Raw genomic sequence first — 18,857 nt, forward strand, 5'->3', positions numbered from 1 at the left:
TTAAACAAAAACAGTGCGTGTTACTCTTGCCATCGTAATATTTCACAATTTGAATTTATCTCAAAAAAGATAAACGTTTGATGCCCTTTTTTGTATATTTATCTATGTAAAACTGCTTAAAAACAAATTGTGAAGGAATAAAGGCACGCAATAACACTAAGAACATAACCTAGAAATATTTGAAATGTATGTTAAAGATGGAATCAAGTATCAATCTCAATTTTCCTACAGTGGAGTATGAAACAAAATATAGTCCTTTATAATGATATAATCAGAAAGTTTCGATTAACTGCTTCTAGGTATAATAAAATTCTCTTACCACATTGGCACTTGACGCGTATTTCAAAATCAGGGCATTCTTTATTCTTTCCGGAAGATTTACAAATCAGACCCTTCTCTAGAGAACATTCCACGTCTAGGCCAGTTTCTTTAGAAGGAATGTGATCTTTAACTGTACGACATTCAATATCCACCATCATGTCTACATTACATTTTGCGGAATCTTTTAATTGGTTCTGGAAAAAAATATTCATGTGAATGTATGAATACAAAATGAGAAAAAAGCCGTTTGGTTCATTTTTCACAAAATCCTCGAAGGCACATTTTCTAAAAAATTATTTTTCCTACTTATTGCAGTTGTGTCCTTTATAATGGCAGAGTCCCAAGTACCTAACGGAGAAAGTTAATGAGATCTGCGATTGGAATGATTTGAGAAAAATATCAAAACACCAGAAGAGAAAATTTTAGGTTTATATGGAACTATAATGGAATGCTCATTGCTGTGCTCTAACAAGGATTGTGTGTGTGGGTTTGAGGAAGTAAGGATGGCCTCAGACTAACTCTATTGGATACAGACATTTTTTTAAATTGTACCCAATCAGTATGCATGATTTAAAGTACTAGTTTTGCTTCCTTAAAGAAGTTTATTACAATCAGTATTTTTTAAGAGGTATAGGATTTGATTTTGAAAAAAACCACAAAAAATTTGAAAAAATTGATGAAATCTTTATTAGAATTGATACTACGATTAGTATAATTTAATTTTTGAAGATGATTTCATGCAAATTCTGGACACGGCTCCACTTTAGATAGCCCATGCGCCGGGTCCAATTTTGATGTATTCTCTCCAATATATCGGCCGGTATTTCACGAATAAATGCTTCAATATTGGCTTCCAGTGCGTCAATAGTTGTTGGTTTATCCCTGTAGACATTAGACTTAACATGGCTCCACAAGAAATAGTCCAAATTCGTTAAATCACACGATTTAGGCGGCTATTTGACCGACCCCAAACGTGTCATGAACTGTTCACCGAAGGCAGCTCTCATTTTGGTCATTGTTTCGCGTGCTGTGTGGCATGTGGCACCGTCTTGTTGAAACCACATCTCAGGCATGTCGAATTCTTCCATTTTTGGCAAGTACGGCCCGATGATGCCACCGACCCATAATCCATACCAAACAGTGACTTTTTCGCGATAGGTTGGTAGCTCTTGCAATGCTTCTGGCTTATCTCATCCCAAATGCTTGAGGACGTATCCATTCAACCAGAAATGAGCTTAGTTGCTGAACACAATTTTTCGATAAAAAAGTGGATCTCCTTCCAACTTAGCCAGCGCCCATTCACCAAATGTTAGACGTTGTGGGAGATCGTGTGACTTCAATTCGTACCCCAGCCGTATATCTTATAAGTTTTTACACTCAAATCCTTTCACAAAATTTTCCACGTAGTTGAGTAACAGTGGCCCATTAATTCGTAAGTCGTTTCATGATTAAATTATAAACTAACCAAACTGAGCAGGTTTTGCAATGACACAAGACACCATTCACGCATGATCTGTTAAAAACAGTGTTGCCAAAAAGATACCAGCAAAAAAATCACTCGTTAGTATCCAAAATAGCTTTATTTTGCTTGCCAGGAGATAGCTAATATGTAGTGGGAGAGGGAAGTTGCGATCAATCAAAAATATATTTAAATTAGATAGAGCTGCTACCTTTTTCTTGCACTCTAGAAAAATATGATTAATATCATCGATCGGTACGTTGTCGTAGCTGCATAATGGAGACTGTAGAGTACCCAGTTTATGAAGGTCCATCGGAATACAATCGTGGTTTAATTTTAGTCGTGTTACAGCTGCTGTGTATTTTTAAAAATAATCAAAATTTGTTATGAGTGAAATGCTATTTGGTAGATTCTGAATGAAGCTGGGAATAGAGATTGATGTTTTGTTGAGGTTATTGTAACATTATCTTCATCAGATGCTAATAGATTTTTTATGCTTGCTAATTACACCAGCTTGACCGAAAAAGTTTAAGCACTCTTTCTATATGCAAGCTTCTTTTGCCTTCTCATTGTCTATAGCTAATGCCGCTGTGACTTTTTTTTAATTCGTTCATTATTTATTTTTAATTGAAACAATGAGTTTTTAATTCTGAATCAGTTGCTGACTATATATATATATATATATATGTATATCAAAGTAAACTGAAAAAATGGTTTGCTATTATAAATTTTTTGACAAGATTTATATTTGAAACAAAAAATACCTTTCCTGTTCCATTGACACATTTAGACACATCTGTAAATATTTTGGTTGTAAGGATAAGGTTATCATAATTGGTATAAATAAAAGTCTCTGCTAAGGAAGGGGTTGATTTCATTCTCAAGTAAGGTACTGTAAAATTTCCACTATTTTCCGTATTAAATGCTCTATATATGCTGTATTTAATTATTTGTTTTTCAACTATTAATTATCTACGAATAGTTAATGGCAGTTCTAGAATTTCTGCTAAAACAGCTTGGTGAGGGGATGATATCATTAGCTTAGCGTAAAAAGTATTACATAATGAATTTCATAGATTTCATTTCGCTTTACTACCATTGATATACCCAATTTGTGTCAACACCTACACAACTTTTTTATTTTCAAAAAGGATGCTACTCACCAATACTGCTGTAGTAGGTATAGGTTCAATTTCTTCTTGTTTTATTTGTTCTTTATCAGTGGCAGTTACTTGGTTAATCCATGCCGTCCAACCTTCATCGCATTGCATTTCTTGTTCCATAGCGAAAGTCGTCAAGGTGGTAGGTATTGTTGTCGACGTACACGGCTTTCCACTGTAAATTTTAATTTTTTATAAGATTTCTCTGGTTTTGTTTAAAATATTATGTTTGAGACACACTTTATCATAATTTTCGTTCTTAAATATAAAAAGATCTTTATGTCTGTCTTTAATGTATGAACTATCACGTAATAGATCAGAAGTTTTTGCTGAAAATAACATGCTTCATGTAAAAACTCAATCCCATACTCGCAGAAAGCAGTAACCATAAGCAGGAATGCTTATTTCCAGGTATAGAATAACGGCAATTAAAAAAATACCGATCACCATAATACCATATATTCAGTGCCTTGTTCTTTGAATAGTATCTATATTTTTTTCATTCAAAAAGTCCTATTAATCATGGTGTTTTTAATTCATTTCGCTTCACTTATTTAAAAGTTCAAAGAACGTCTTATCATTTATATAACCTGTATGAGGTTGTTTTGAGAATGAAATGAAATGAAATCTCTGAATTATATACAATTAAATATTACAAATACGATATAATTCAATTATGATTTCACCAAACATCTTTTTTACTCGTTTTCTGCAAACTAACTAACCTCTTGTCAGGTAAAATATTCTTATCGAGTTATTCCACAAATTTTCTAGATCGACTTTCTAGTGCGGGTTTTTATAACGATTCATGTCATTCTAAAATCTTCCACAAAATCTTTCAGCTACTAAGATGTGGTTATTCTTTAACTTCTATTACCTCCTGGTGCCCACTATTTCTTAATTGAACGAACGATTTTGCGTTCCTCTCCTCCAAACATGTCCGAGCAATTTTATTTTCAATCTCTTTATTCTTCTTCTCACGTTATCGTGACCTAACCATTCATTGCTTCCTATATTTCATCGGAATACGCTGCCTGCATTCGTTATTGTGAGCTTTTATTAATCCTAGGACTGTTCTTATTATTTCTTTTCACTAGTCTTAGCTCCTACTCTTCTTTGCTTCCTATCCGTTCCATACACTGGTTCATTATATTTAAATATTAACTTTACTGACCCTTGTTGATGGAATGCTTCACAGTAGTGTCTCATTAGCACGTTACAACCTATTAGCTGCCATTATTGTGCATATTTCCTCATTTCTGCTAATCGAAACCTTCCTAAAGCTGCTTTACTTTTATCATTCTTTTCCCATAATTTTTTCCAGCTCTTTTTTTCCTACTGCTGCTATTCATTATTAATATTACCTTTTCAACGTCTGCTGTTTATTCCTGTAGCATTTGATTTGTTTCAAAATCTTTGTCTTTTTCGTTAATATCACTATCATTTGCATAAACGACTATTTAGCTCTTGTTCGTTTCTCAAATTGTTTCAAAAGCAGTTCTATGGCTAAATGAAACAATTTGGCTAAGAGATCGTCAGCCTGTCCATATCTATGTTAGTTACAATGTCTTATATGTCCTTTTCTATTGATGAATCCTTTCACCTTAGTTTCTATCCCATGTTCTTTCAGTTTTCTCATCAGGACGTTATCCTGATTGAATGTTTGTTTGTTGGGTATTTATAAATAATTCTATCTATTTCCATTCTATAAGCTTTTTCCATCATCTGATGGATGATGGTATGACTTTTCTTAAGTGAATCCTTTGGTTTTTCCCGCCAAGATCCGACTAAGATCAATATGGCGCTCATTATTATTTTCTCGTTCGGAGTTTTATTTTTAAAAGAGAAAAAACTAAGATACAATCGTCTCTATTTTCTTGGTTCTGTTTTCTTCTCAAATATTCAATGAAATGTTCATCACTCAAAATTTTGTATTGTAATTATTATCTGGGAATATTAATCATTTAAAGAGAAATTATCTGATCTTGAGTGCCATATAACTTTTATAAAGTCGAATTATTACTACTAACCTGCATTTCTTTTCTTCTCTCGAACAATAACAAGTGTGACAATCATCCTCTTCCATTTTGTCACCTTCATAATAAGTGGTGCCATTAACAACTAAACAAATAGGTCTGCATATTTCCACAGGTACACATTCATTGTGAGAGCTATTTCTGTATACATAACCAGGTGGACAAGGTTTAGGAGCACACCCTTCTATACAACTGTCTTCAGCACAAGTTTTGGAGTATTTTTTGTTAGTTAATAGATTGTCACAAGTTTCTTCTGGACATGTAGATATGCAAGGATTGTAGTTAGTACATCTTTCATCGCATTGCATTGCTAAAAAAACAATATGAATATTATAGGTGTTCATTGAAAATTGTAAAAAGAAGCTGAAGATACTATGAACCTCAATAAAAAATCTCATAAATAAAAAAATACAGTCAAAATAACAAGGAGAGTCCTTGACAAGACAATTTGTTTACCAGGGTATCACAGAGTGAAAAGATATGACGCATTTACAGAAGTTGTTGAAATACATGCCAATTTTGGATTTTCATAATTCACACAAAAATGGTTGAAGTTGGGTGAGGCACGAGTGAAATATATTAATAAGAACATTTTTCAATTTTATCGAAAAAGCGGCACAATTTTATATCAGGTAATACGAACTAACAATTTGGATTAATAATAATTAAAATACATATAAAATCTCATTTCATACTAAATTTAGTCTATTGAGTCTATGGTAGATTGTAGAATTCTGCCACAGAATGATAAAAAGGTCATTCAAGCAGAACTTTTAAATTCATTTGCCATTTTTATTTTTTCACCAGATCAGAAGTGGGTATTTTTAAGTAAATCTCCAAATTTTTTCTTCTAATTGGATAGCTATATATGGGTCTCTCAGTTAAATTGTGAAAGTGTTTGTGAATCAAACAAATAGATTCTAAAATGAAAAGATCGGGGAGAGTTAAAATTTTGTAATGTAACGAATAGCTCTTTTTTGTAGTCTGAAGAGAGATTCGAAAAAATGCGATGTACAAGACTCCCAGAAAGGTAAACCATAGCGAAGAAGTCATTCGAATAAAAACTATTAAGTTTAGACACACATTTAATGGCAAAACAAGCAGAGGATAATTTTTTCGCCAAGGTCTCTACATATACAGACCTTTAAAGGACATTGTCAATATGTAAACCAAGAAACTTGATCGACTTTGAGGATCGTATTAGGTCATTGGTGAGTTTTAGAGGTTGCAAGACTCCTTTGTAGGATGAAACTAAAGTTTTCTCAGTGTTTAAGCAGACCAAGTTATAAAGTGAATTTACCATCAATTCGTAAGTCTGTGACCATCATTAATGAATACCAAAAATTAATTGGACCTAAAACTGAACTCTCAGGTACGTCACTGCCCATTGGCAAATTATTCGAAACTCTACCATTAGCTCGTACCAGTATTTTCTACATTCAAGGTAATATACAAACCACTTTAACTGTGTGAATTTAGATATTTCATTGCAAAACATTATGGATTTTAAGGTATAGTGGAATTATCTAAGTTTTATTAGAAAACTAATAACAATATGAAAGCTACAGTTGTTGCGAATCTAGTAAACGATGGAGCCCCAGCAATTAGCTTTGAAAATTTAATACACTATTTTGACATAATCCTAATATTTCACTAATAAAGAATCTTTTAATGAGTATAAATATTCCTCAATAACTACTGAAAACCAAATACTACTTAGAGGTTATTGTGTGGATATTACCGCTTTATTTGTATTGAAAAGCATGAAAACCATCAAATTTTAAAATTTATGATTCTACAAAAACTATCAGCAACTTATTGTTGGGTAATTCCGGACTCCAATGTTTTCTTTAATTAATATTTGCTTACGTATTAAACATTCATCTGATTTGATTATTATAACATATAATTGATTGGCTATAGAGTTCATAAGAAGTTTGTTTTTGTTTAGTTTCAATTTTTATTATTCGCATTAACCCTACTTTTATTACTTACGACAGAATTCAGGGGTTCTCCACTTGATAGCAACTCCTCTGCTGTTGCATTCTTGGGCATAGGCGGCTAAAGCGGTACACATACATTCACAATCACCTCCTTGATCACAAGCACAACTGTCGAAAATACATTTTTCAAAGAAATAGTCAACTGGTACTTCAGAGTGACAAGCTGCGAATGTTTGTGTTTTCAATACTCCGCATTTTTTGGTGGCCCATACTTTGCGATCTGGTCTGTAAGTGCAAGTGTCCTGAAAATAAAAGAAATACGTTATTCTGAAAATCAGTACCTGATTATTATCGATGGTAATACCTTAATTTCAGGAGCTTCACTGCAATACGATTGTAATCTCCAAGAGTCTCCGAAAATATTGGCAGAAACTTCAGCAAGACCTCCCGAAGGTGTCTGGAAATCGTCTATTTCATCGTCGTTGAAATTACCACACAAACCTTTAGTCTGAAAAATACATAATTTCAATAAACCGAGCATAATTTCAAGAATACTATGCAATAAAATAATATTATTACCCGTCCTTTCCATCTTGGATCCAATCTCACATAAACTCTAGTTCCTTTATCCCAATGAATGACCAAGCCAAGATCCGGTGCTTCAATTATGACAAACATGCTCTTTTCTCTTGCGGTTATATGTTTAAAAGATTTTAGACCTGGCAAAGGCTTATCTTTTTCAAGAGTAATAATATCTGATCCATCCCCTGAAGTAACTTTTATAGTGACTGATTTGAAACAAGCAGTTCCCAGGGTACCACAAGGTACATTCTAAAAAAGTTAATTTTCAAAAAAAAGGTACATAAAAAGTTGAGATCATCTAAATTAATAATTACACTTACTTGTACTGAAACGTGGAACGAATTAGATTCGAGTTTTCCTTTGGCGAAAACGTAATCGCATTCTCCTTGGTAGTCGAAACGTTTTCCATCGAATGTTTTGTAATGTGAATCTCCCCAAGCACTACATTCAGCTGCACATTGTCGGTCCGTACAACTCCATTTTCCGTTCTTACAAGAGCTTCAATAAAAATAAGCTATTTAATAATTATTCTTTTTATTATTAAATTTATTTTTCAATTTTCTTTTTTTATTTTTTTCGATATATATCCACAAAACTACACTCACCAAGTATTGCAGCCACTTTGAACTACTGAACCTTCTTTATAGCTTTTGCTAGCGTGATGACATGGGCATTCAGTAGGTTTTACACAATGCTGCGTCGTTGTTTCCAAGACATATCCCTTTTTACATTGACATCCTGAATGACAAATAGCAGGGGAATATTCAGGCGGAGAGTGCATGTTCTAAAAAAATTAATTTAGATAATAAAATCAACTCTCGTAATCGCTTCTTTGCTAAAATACCCATTAAAAAGTCACCTACTTTAAAAGATTTTTGAATGTATCAATATAAGAAATACAATTTAAAACGAAAAAAAAAAAGAATTGAGAAATATGTACGAGGATAATCAAACAATATGTATAGAATAAAATTATTTTTAATTCCTTCATCACTTTTCTTATCAAATGTTACAATTATTTTCTGGTATATTGCAGTCCTACAGCAATTATTATCTTATAATTTTTATCAGTACTGCAACAATTTGTTCATCTGGCATTGCCATGCAGGAAGATGACATCTTAACTCAACATCCGCGCCAGATGACTCCAGTCAAAGTGAAACAGTATGCGTTGATGGTTCGACCATGATCCAGGTAAGCAAACCACGTGATTGTGGTTACTACAACTTTATGAAGAGAAGTTGTTTATCCAGGATATTTCCACTACATAGTTGTTTTTTTTTGTTTGCGGAAAATAAATAATAAAGTCAAGTTTCGTTCCCTGTAAAGATGTGATCGATAAAAAGCTTGAGCTTAAGAAATGTGTCAATGTACATTATTCTCGAGGATTTGTGTGTTCATCGATTAGCTCACATAGAACCACCACAGGCACTATTGCAATTTGACCAACTGTTCCTTTTCATGTTATATTTTCATTGCCTAATTGGAAAGAGTAACATTATTTTGGTTATATTTTGTCTGCTCGTTTCTTCTTTTTAAAAAATTTTCTTGATTTGAAAATGAATATAAAATATAGACACTTTTCTTTCCAAAAAAATCTAATCCCAGTTAGGATTTTTATTCAAAATGAAAAGTAGTGTCATCTGGCCTCTCTCCGAAGAAACAAAGTTTCTCCACAACATTTTGCATTCAATACTATAGCTTAAAAGATTTTATTTTGATACTCACTAGTGTCAAAGTGTTTTCATCAGAATAATGACTAAATTCTTCGATATCTGCTATCTTGAATTAAATATATTGAGCTAATGATTTATTCAGCCCAATCAATTATAACAGGGAGCACACACAGTTTTGAAATTATTAACATGAATAATCTACAGAACTGATTAGTTATAGTTCATATAATAAACTTGATTTTAAATATAAATTTTACCACATTTTCCATAAAAACACTTACCTTGCAAGTGACTGGTTCCACGGGTTCACAAGTTGTAAATTCCATATTAAGACTACCATTACACTTATTTTGTACTAAATCTGAACTTGGATACATTTTTATTTCCGCTTCATCTGCCTCGTAACAGTCCCATACAGCATCTATACAAGTACTGGAAAACAAAAATAGTTTCAAAATTCAGATATAAAATAGACATAATTGGAAATGCTTAGATGGAACTTAACCTACCATAATTCTGGAGCTTTCGGCGCAGGTCTGATCTCCATGTAACCTGGTGGGAAATCCGTTCCACGATATTGACATTGGCATTGTCGAATCGCTATACATTCACCATTATCATCTAAAGTTTGTCCTTCTGGGCAATTACAACCTTCGACGCATTGGGGCTTACAATTTTCATCTTCAGCGATATCACGACAGGTTCTGGTACAGGAATTACCACACACCTGGAAGCTTTGACCACCAGGACAATGTACACCACATTCCCGAACTTCCGATCTCCAATCTACTTTGATTCCTTGTCGAGAACATTCACTGGCGTAGCTGGCCATTATCGGACAAAGACATTTAGACACCTAATGAAAACAAAAATATATTATTGAGTTATAATAGGTCAATGTAGATGAACACAAAATATGACCCTAATCAAAAGACGAAGATAAAAATTTTGTGGATTGATTCTCTTCAGTAAAATATAAATATTAATGAATGAACACTTAAACACTATACTTAAAATTACCCAGAAACTTACAGGGAATTCACACGAGCACATATCGTAGAGACAATCTCTGTAAAATTGTTCAGGATCAACAAACCAGTGGCAGTCTGAAAATGAAAATAATTTTGAGCAGTGGAAAACACATTTCTGTTTATTTTGAACCATACAATGTGTCACAGTTCGGTAGCAAGTACTATAGTGTTGTGTTTATATTTTTAATTATTGGATGCTAATTAGAGCTTTGTCAAGATGATCAAGTTTCATATGTCATAGTATATTGTATTTCAATGGACAATAGTTAAATGTTTGTATTCTACTATATGAACAGAAAAAAATATTCGAATAAAAAATGTGAATGTTGCCTCGAGACGACCCTGAACAATATTTTCGTATAATTGTAATATGTTATGAGCCAAGACCGAAAACGGCTAATTTTTTAAATAGCCAACTGTTTAATATTAACCAGAATCCGGTGTAGCTATAAATTGTATGAATTAAAATTGGAACAAAATATTAGCCACAACCTAATCTAGCCTAAGCTAACCTAACATACGCCTGCCGACGTTAATCAGATTATCGTAAATTGGTTAGGTTATATTAGGCTAGGCTGGATTAGTCCAGGCTAGATTAGGCTAGGTTAGATTAGGCTAGGTTTGATTAGGCTAGATTAGATTAGGCTAGGTTAGATTAGGCTAGGTTAGATTATGCTAGGTTAGATTAGGCTAGGTAGATTAGGCTAGGTTAGATTAGGCTAGGTTAGATCATGCTGATCACTGACCGTTTTCGGTTTTCGGTCGTACCATATACACTGCAATAGTTCAGTCTGCACTTATAGTTCAGTCTTTGGGCAGCAAACAAATAAATATACAGGATTGAAATCCATATTCAAAATCATAATAACTTAACCTCAAAGTATTTATAATAATTTGATATTTATAATAATCTTATATATTAAAAAAATTGTTGATTTCCATTCTGAGTCCGTTCAGGCGTTCTACCCAACCGATGTGCTTAATTTTTTTTTCAATGAAAGGTATTGATGCACAGATCAGCCATCAACCATCGGATTTCATCTAATTTTCACCATTCTCAAGTTATACTCAAATGCGATTTCCCCCTGTACATTACTTATGGGAATTTTTGACATATACACATTCTATCCTCAATATCTCAGGTTCTATGCAAGATAGAGACTTTGTTTTGGTTTAAGAACACTCGCTGAAACATCTTCTTTCTTTTGAGCTTTTGAACACTTAAATCGGTTGAGTTGGAGAGGAGCTAGGCGCGGGCATTCAATGTGGAGTTATGGATTTTTGTAGGTTTTTGGCAATTTTTCTACATTCAAAGATCTATATCTCAGGTTCTAATATAGCTACAGAGTTCGTTCTTTTCTATTATAATGATTTTTGATACTTATTTAATGGATTCCATGCGAACGAAGCCGCGGGTAAAAGCTAGTTCGATTTATTTTTAATGAAAATGAAACTTCAAGTGAGTCAATTGAGTAAATGAATCAAGATAAGTACTTAAGTGGTAATAACACAAGTAACAAGAATATCTAGAACTGAGTTTAATAGTGTTCAATGATGGAAAATGACCATAGTAATATGGTAAAATCTTTGTTTGAACAATTAGCAACTGGAGTATCATAAAAGTTATAAAGGAATAGCTAAAAATTGATACTGTATGTTGGCGTATTTCATTAAACTACGACATTCTATTCTAAAGTTCATTCAACTTTCAATCACTCAACAATAACAAAATGGTGACCAACAGCTGAAATCAATAACCCTACCAGTGCCTTTGGAACTATGTTTCTCATTAGGGGAAATGAGGTATGATGACAGTACAGCAGCAAAACAATAAATGATTGAAATATAAAATAAGACTGTTAGATTATTATCCATTCTTAACAATAAATAACATGATTTACTGAAAGAACCCTTTGTGACTAAAAATTACTAATAATACAGTAGATTTTAATAAATAGTTAGTTCATTGTGTTTTGTTTCCTTAAATGGTGCTTTGAAGCTGCACATGCTTTGAATATCTCTCACTACTTTCACCAATAATCATGAGGTCCTCTTGATATCAATTGAAAATTTTTACATTTCGGAAAAGTTTCAAATTTGCTTGAGGTACCTTATAATGAGTTTCTGTTATAAATAAGCAGGTTTTCAATATTTCAATAAAGTATTGAATTTTATATTTATCAAAATATACATTATTTTCTATTTTAGTCTCTTTGGTTTCTTTTGTTTTTTGTACAGGTGAACCAAAAAATTGGATTTCACTCTGTGGTATGTTTTTTAACGAGAATGATAGCGACCACACGAGTTATTACTTTTAGTACGTACTAAAAACTAAAGCTTATTTTCCCTACCTTTGAACAATTCCGATTTAATCTTCATACAATATTGTTCAGCTTCTCCTCTTCTGTGTATGTTTCTGTCACAAGGATGTGTTAGAACTACTTCAGGAAGATCCGGACAGGTTTCAGTAGTTTTCCATTTGTTAGCAAAAGCTATAACAGACTGTTCGATGTCATCTTGTGGAGTTAGAAAATCATCTTTTTGATTATAGTTGAAAGTACCACAAAGACCCTTAAAATGACATAATTGTAATAACATCATTACAAACAAGATGAAAATGGATAACTCACCCTTGTCCGTTCACTAAATTTAGCAGGCAGATCAATGTATACTCTATTATTACCATCCCACCATATTTCAACACCATTGGGTAATGTGGCTAAAATAAATTAAAATAACTGGTAAATGATTCAACTGAAAGTTTCTTTTTGTTGTACAATAACCAATTTTTGAATACTTGAACAGATAAATAATAAGAAAATTAAGTTATCTTTGCGTGAGAAAGGGCAAGAAATGCCTATGCGCTAACAGGAAATGATATTGAGAAAAAAAAATAAATCGAAGTGAAATTATGTTGAAACAAATTGAGATTTATACTAGTTCACACAGAGAAAGGGCCACATATTCACAACGTTTTACGGTCATTTCTTACAAAGTCAAGAGAACGTCAAATACTTCGGGATACATCTGGATTGCAGACTTAGAGGGAGAACACAGCAAATTATATTTGATAATGGGACACTGATCACAGTCGACAAATAACAATAAATTGTTTGGTCTTTAAAGAGAGAGAGACATGCTTTATTGTCAAAAAGTTGTTATAATTTGTAGACAAAAGCTTGTAAAAACTAAAAAACAAACATAATGATACAAATTAAATAAAGTTTCAATATACAAAAAAACCACAATTAGTATATAAGTCCATAGCAAAAATTAAACCAGTAAATACGCCCTCAAATTATTGCGGAATGCAAGAAAAGATTATATAGATTTGAATTCAATTGGCAAGTGATTATACATTTTTTGCATTGTAAAATATTGAGCCCTTAACTAATTCTGAACGTGGAGTAGGTAGATAAAGGTCGTGATCCACGTTCCTAAGTGGATAACCGTGCTACGAACTTTCTGATATTGGAGAAGCGTGAGTAGAGTCAGAATTTTTAATCTTTTAAAGAAGTCCCTGCAGTGAGCCCTGCTGTTTAATCCGAGAAAATATCTAACAGCTCTCTTTTGTAGTTGGAAGATTCGCTCAAATTGAGTCACACTACACATATCCCAGATATTGAAGGGCATATCGGAGCTGCGACTCAATAAGGGCATAATAAACTGTTAAGGAGGGGTGGATAATATAAAGAAACACCATCAAGAACATCCATTAGCTCCGTGCTTATAAATAAATATTAAAATACAACAAGAGGATATATAAACTTCCCCCAAATATCTACAGAAAAAGAAAAAGTCGTGATCAATTACTAATATAAAAGCGATATCGCCAGAAAACTGCCCAGAGTGTGAAAAATTCTGATTCCTGTCTAATAATCCTTTTTCTTGAATACAATACCTTATAATTTGAACGAAATTTTGGAAAATTTGGAATAGGAATCACAAGAACATTGGGCAACACTTGTGGAAGTGTTTCAAAATTAAATTGTACACTGTTAAAAATTTCTTTCCATACACAACAATTTAGTAAATTGACTAAACAAAATAATTCAATTCAGATTGAAACAATTACAGAATTTACTAAGTGGTACTTGAAAGTTTGATTAGGAATTTTACTATATAATTTTGTGATTTTAATCAAAGATTTGCTAAGCAATGCTGTAACTTTATTACTCAGCTTGAGCTCTGTTTGAGAAAACAATATATTATTTTATTCACCATACAACAAATTATCTGTTTTTTCTAAGCCATTATGAAATATTTGTGATTTATTCAAAGTTTTATTTTTACATAAAATTCCCGTCTTCTTCTAAATCAGAAACTCACTAAATTTATTTGAAGTATAGATACAAACGGCGAACCTAGCGCCATCTATCAATTATTTCCATCACATTTTTTTTTGTAATTCTACAGTAAAACATAGTAAATCAAAATCTAGAAACTTTTCTTAAATCTCGAAACATTGTTAATGAAAAATAATAAGCAGTTAAGTAAAATTACTTTCCAAGTAAGATTTATATTAAAAATTCGTAAGTCTCAGTAAATTTTTTCAATTGTTCAAGAAAATCATTCAAATTGTATTATAATTTGAATTCACACACACTGATTAGTAATTTTAGCCATTATTACGCTGTAAAAATTTTACATATAATTTTTACAGTTTAATAATGCTTTGTAGGTACCTCAAAAGATATTCTATAGCGGACTGTTTATAACTTTACTTTTTTAGAGGAATAATTGCGTCATATATGATTCTTGTGTAACTTTAACCATTTAGGATGACCATGCAATGTGAGATCTTGATAGAAAAAAGATTTTCCCGTTTTCACCACATATTTTTATTACTGCGTCACTCATATTGGTCGCAATGTGATATTTCATATTCTCTTAAATGAATGAAACATTCTACCATTCTTTTCTACCTGTAGTTCTGTTCAATCTAACTCTTAGCTTCTACGTTGAATTTTATAGTGTGAATGTATAACGTGAAAATATATATCTATTATACATACTTTGTAAGAAAATGGAAGAAACTTTTCTGATCTTAATCCCAGCAATAGTAAATGGTACTTTATGGACATCTTCTCCATTCACTATCAGCTCATTATTCTGTTTCAACTTAATAATCTGACCGTTTATCCTGACTGTTACTGTTTTTGTACAAGATGGTGTTCCTGATAGAATACTAACTGGGAAGTTCATAGCCTGTGAAATAAAGGAATTTTCATTATTTTCAAAGTAACTTACAAGAAAATGATGGGGTTGATTATTCATTAAACACAATTATAAAAATAATCTATAAGATATCTATCATTTGAACGACTTACTTCAGATATGGCACCAGCACAAGGAGTATTTTCTGCTTCGATAGAAAAGTTGTTTGTTTTCACTAAATAGTAAGAACATTTACCCATAAAATCATATTTTTTTCCATCAAAAGTGAAATAATGAGGATCTCCAATAGATGAACATCTTGCTCCACAATCAACCTAAAAATTCATATATTTCTACAACAAAATTGTGATACAATAATAAATTGATTTTACTCTACCAATGAAAAACCTGAGGATGAAACTTGTATTCTAATTGGAGTAATATTAACTAAGACTAATATTAATAGAACTCCAACATAAGTAGCAGTTTAGTTAGAATGCGACAGACTTGGCAGAATATTTGTTTTCAAACTTAAGATGATCAATTCACATTTATTAGGATCTAGATCTCAAAAACTTATAGAGTACTCAAACAAAGCTATCATATCACGTAGCAGCTCATATCGTCCATTGCTAGAGGTAAGTCTCTCGTAACCTATGAAATTGGGTTTGGTGAATGATGTAAAAAATACAAAAGCAGACATATACAGGTGATATAATCGATTTACATCTGTAGTATTCATCGTGGTCATCAATTTTCAAAAATCTCATCTATCAAAGGTTATTTTCACCAAAAATGAAAAGCACAAATGGTCTTTTTAGCTTATGGGGGCTTCTTAAAAAGGCAATTAACAACGCTTAACAAGAGTTACAATTAAGAGAATTACAAAGAATTTATTAACTGCCTATCAAAGAGGATAAATCAGCTGGTCAAACTTTAAGAATTATCTTAATAATGATGATTAAAATGCTACCTCCGAATATATACCATAAATAATTGGGATGCCTTACAGCAGAAAAAGCTGAGCAATACTATTTGAACATATCCGTTATTAAGTAGTCTCTAAGAAAATAAGAATTAATCAAACTAAATAAAGAAGTTGAAGAGAAGAAGAAACCGCTCAAAAAAGAATAAAAAAATTAAGTAAGGCGGAACGTTTTGGTTTCAATAGTACATAAAATGTGTCTTCCAAAATTATCGAAATATGAGTGATTTTTTTCCCTATATGTCATACATTATAGGAAAAAATGTACATATTTGATTTACCTGTGTACAAACCCATTGCCCATCTACACAAGTACAAGTATTACAATCTTTTGGTACTGATGATCCAGCTGTAAAGCTTTTTCCTCTTAACTTACAAGGACATTGATCTCTAGTAATGCATTTTCCATCATTTAATACGGTTCCTTCTGGACAGAAACATCCTTCGACACAAACATCCTTGGTATCTATTTTACCTTCTGCGATTGCTCCACAGGTCGGCTGCCTATCCGTACTACTGCACGATTTGTAGATTTTTCCGTTCGTACAATTCATAGCTGAGAAAATATGAATGATGATACATTAGATGAAAGTATTTAGAATGTATTAATATGCATTATTGATAAAAGATAAAATAATTAGAAAGAAGTGATGAGGAAATTAGCGAGTAGTGCCTTAAAAGTAAAAATTGGTTGTGTAGTGTAAAATTGGAGTTGATTTAGAATTATCCCGTCCTTCAGGATTATCTTTATTGGTTATACTGGCCTATTTAGAGGGACTAATTACAGAAAAAACTTGTACAAGGGCAAAGATTCGATAGAAATAACATCCAAGAAATGGAAAATTCCATCAAAAACATTCGTAAGCGTTATTACTACCAAGGCATTACTTAATGGTGGGTTGGTACAGAGAACTATTATCTTAAACGAAATTAAGTGTGATAATTCAATATTTTTTGTCGTTCAAGTTTTACCAATACTTCGATCGGTTGACTTACGGTTTAGATTTTTGAGCTAAATTTACGAATTAAACGGAAGGTGTTATTTTGAAGAAGCTAAATTTAGGAGATAGGGTCTGGCTCAATAGTGACAAAACGTATAGTAAAAATATAGATGTAGTCATAAATAATTGTTATTCACATTTACATCGAATTAGGAACTGTCTCTTGATATTAAGAAGATCGAGAAACGGCTCCATTTTATGGTTAGGTTTACTTCACCTTAGGTTACGTTATCTCAATTGGACGATAACTCGAGAAAAATATATTTTATTATGAAACGCGACATGTATTTATATTCAAAAAGAACTGGCGTTCTGTGTACATCTAAATCTAGTTCAAAAAGCCGAACCGGAAGAAGTCCAACCCAATTACTGCTAAAACCGAAAGTACGTATTCCCATATTTTGTTCCCGATATTAAAGAATAAAACATTTCAATGTATTGATACAAAGTATTCTTTTGTAAATTTTATCTTAGAAAGTTTTAAAACTTCAAGTTGTCAAAATGTTATTAATAAATTCTGAATCCAGTGGCATCTATCTTTTTATCAACGGAATTGCATTAAACATTTAATTGTTATTTAATATTTAAAAAAAAATTGTGAAATTGGTGAGTCAGACAGTGGATATAATTCAGTACCAAGCATCACTCATCAGAAGTGAAAATTTGTGAATTGTTCATGATTCGCTATACTCACGGCAAGTCTTCTCATCTCTCCAGTTAAATAATTGCTTGATTCCGAAATGCGAACAATGTTTCACATATACATTAAAAGTTTCGCAAGCACATGAAGTTGGATCTTCTTTTGGACAGTTGCAGTAATCGGATCGACAAGCATCATATAAATAACCAATATCTAATACCTGTAACAGGTAATACTCATTTAAGCCGCTTCCAAATTGAATGAGTCAATTTTCAGTAGCTCATTTAGATCAATCCTATTCTGTTTTACAATAGCTCTCATATATAATATATTGTTTCACAAAAGTTAAGAAAGTTCATAAATATTGGATTATTATCACTTTTATTTATCCAGATTTTGTCTTCAGATAACGTACTCCTCCAAGAGGATAAGTATTCAAAAAGCAGGTGTTCACACAGAAGTCGAGGTAAAGGCGTACAAGTGCATCTATAACAAGGAGGTGTTGGATAAACTTTTCTCTTTTATTATATGGTAATGGTTAAGTGAGACGCAGTCATATTAGCCCAGCACAAGATAGTTGTAACTTACATATTCGACAGAGCACAATTATGACGCCGGGCAAAGCATTGCAGCTCCGCACATGAACTGCTCCGAGGAAAAGTTGATTGCATTGGTGCGTGTATATCATAAAAGTTTTGTATAATACCAGTGATAGCAAGTATATGAATCTGTAGAAGAATACGAAAAGAACTCTACATTACTGAAGATAAGGGAGTTATTATCAATAAACTTTGTAGTGTTCGATAAGAAAAAACTACACCCCTTCATAATCACAAAGGCATAAGCAACTGTTCCATGACGTTATA

At 32.3% G+C, this 18,857-nt stretch overlaps 1 protein-coding gene across 1 annotated transcript in view; it reads right to left on the reverse strand.

The window, feature by feature from the left end:
* LOC130448812 (hemocytin) overlaps positions 1–18,857 on the reverse strand; it is a 79,492-nt gene that overhangs the window by 32,677 nt on the left and 27,958 nt on the right. Inside the window, exons 18-34 of the mRNA XM_056786343.1 lie at positions 18,046–18,211; positions 16,632–16,906; positions 15,539–15,700; positions 15,224–15,416; positions 12,839–12,927; positions 12,560–12,779; positions 10,210–10,283; positions 9,687–10,033; positions 9,459–9,609; positions 8,107–8,285; positions 7,822–7,999; positions 7,499–7,750; positions 7,284–7,427; positions 6,972–7,221; positions 4,971–5,286; positions 2,944–3,115; positions 320–515 (exon numbers count right to left, since the gene is read on the reverse strand). Coding sequence (XP_056642321.1) covers positions 320–515; positions 2,944–3,115; positions 4,971–5,286; positions 6,972–7,221; positions 7,284–7,427; positions 7,499–7,750; positions 7,822–7,999; positions 8,107–8,285; positions 9,459–9,609; positions 9,687–10,033; positions 10,210–10,283; positions 12,560–12,779; positions 12,839–12,927; positions 15,224–15,416; positions 15,539–15,700; positions 16,632–16,906; positions 18,046–18,211 — 3,364 coding nt within the window. The remainder of the gene's footprint in view (positions 1–319; positions 516–2,943; positions 3,116–4,970; positions 5,287–6,971; positions 7,222–7,283; positions 7,428–7,498; positions 7,751–7,821; positions 8,000–8,106; positions 8,286–9,458; positions 9,610–9,686; positions 10,034–10,209; positions 10,284–12,559; positions 12,780–12,838; positions 12,928–15,223; positions 15,417–15,538; positions 15,701–16,631; positions 16,907–18,045; positions 18,212–18,857) is intronic.

The sequence above is a fragment of the Diorhabda sublineata genome, chromosome 9 (genome assembly GCF_026230105.1).
Source record: "Diorhabda sublineata isolate icDioSubl1.1 chromosome 9, icDioSubl1.1, whole genome shotgun sequence".
Classification (NCBI taxonomy): domain Eukaryota; kingdom Metazoa; phylum Arthropoda; class Insecta; order Coleoptera; family Chrysomelidae; genus Diorhabda; species Diorhabda sublineata.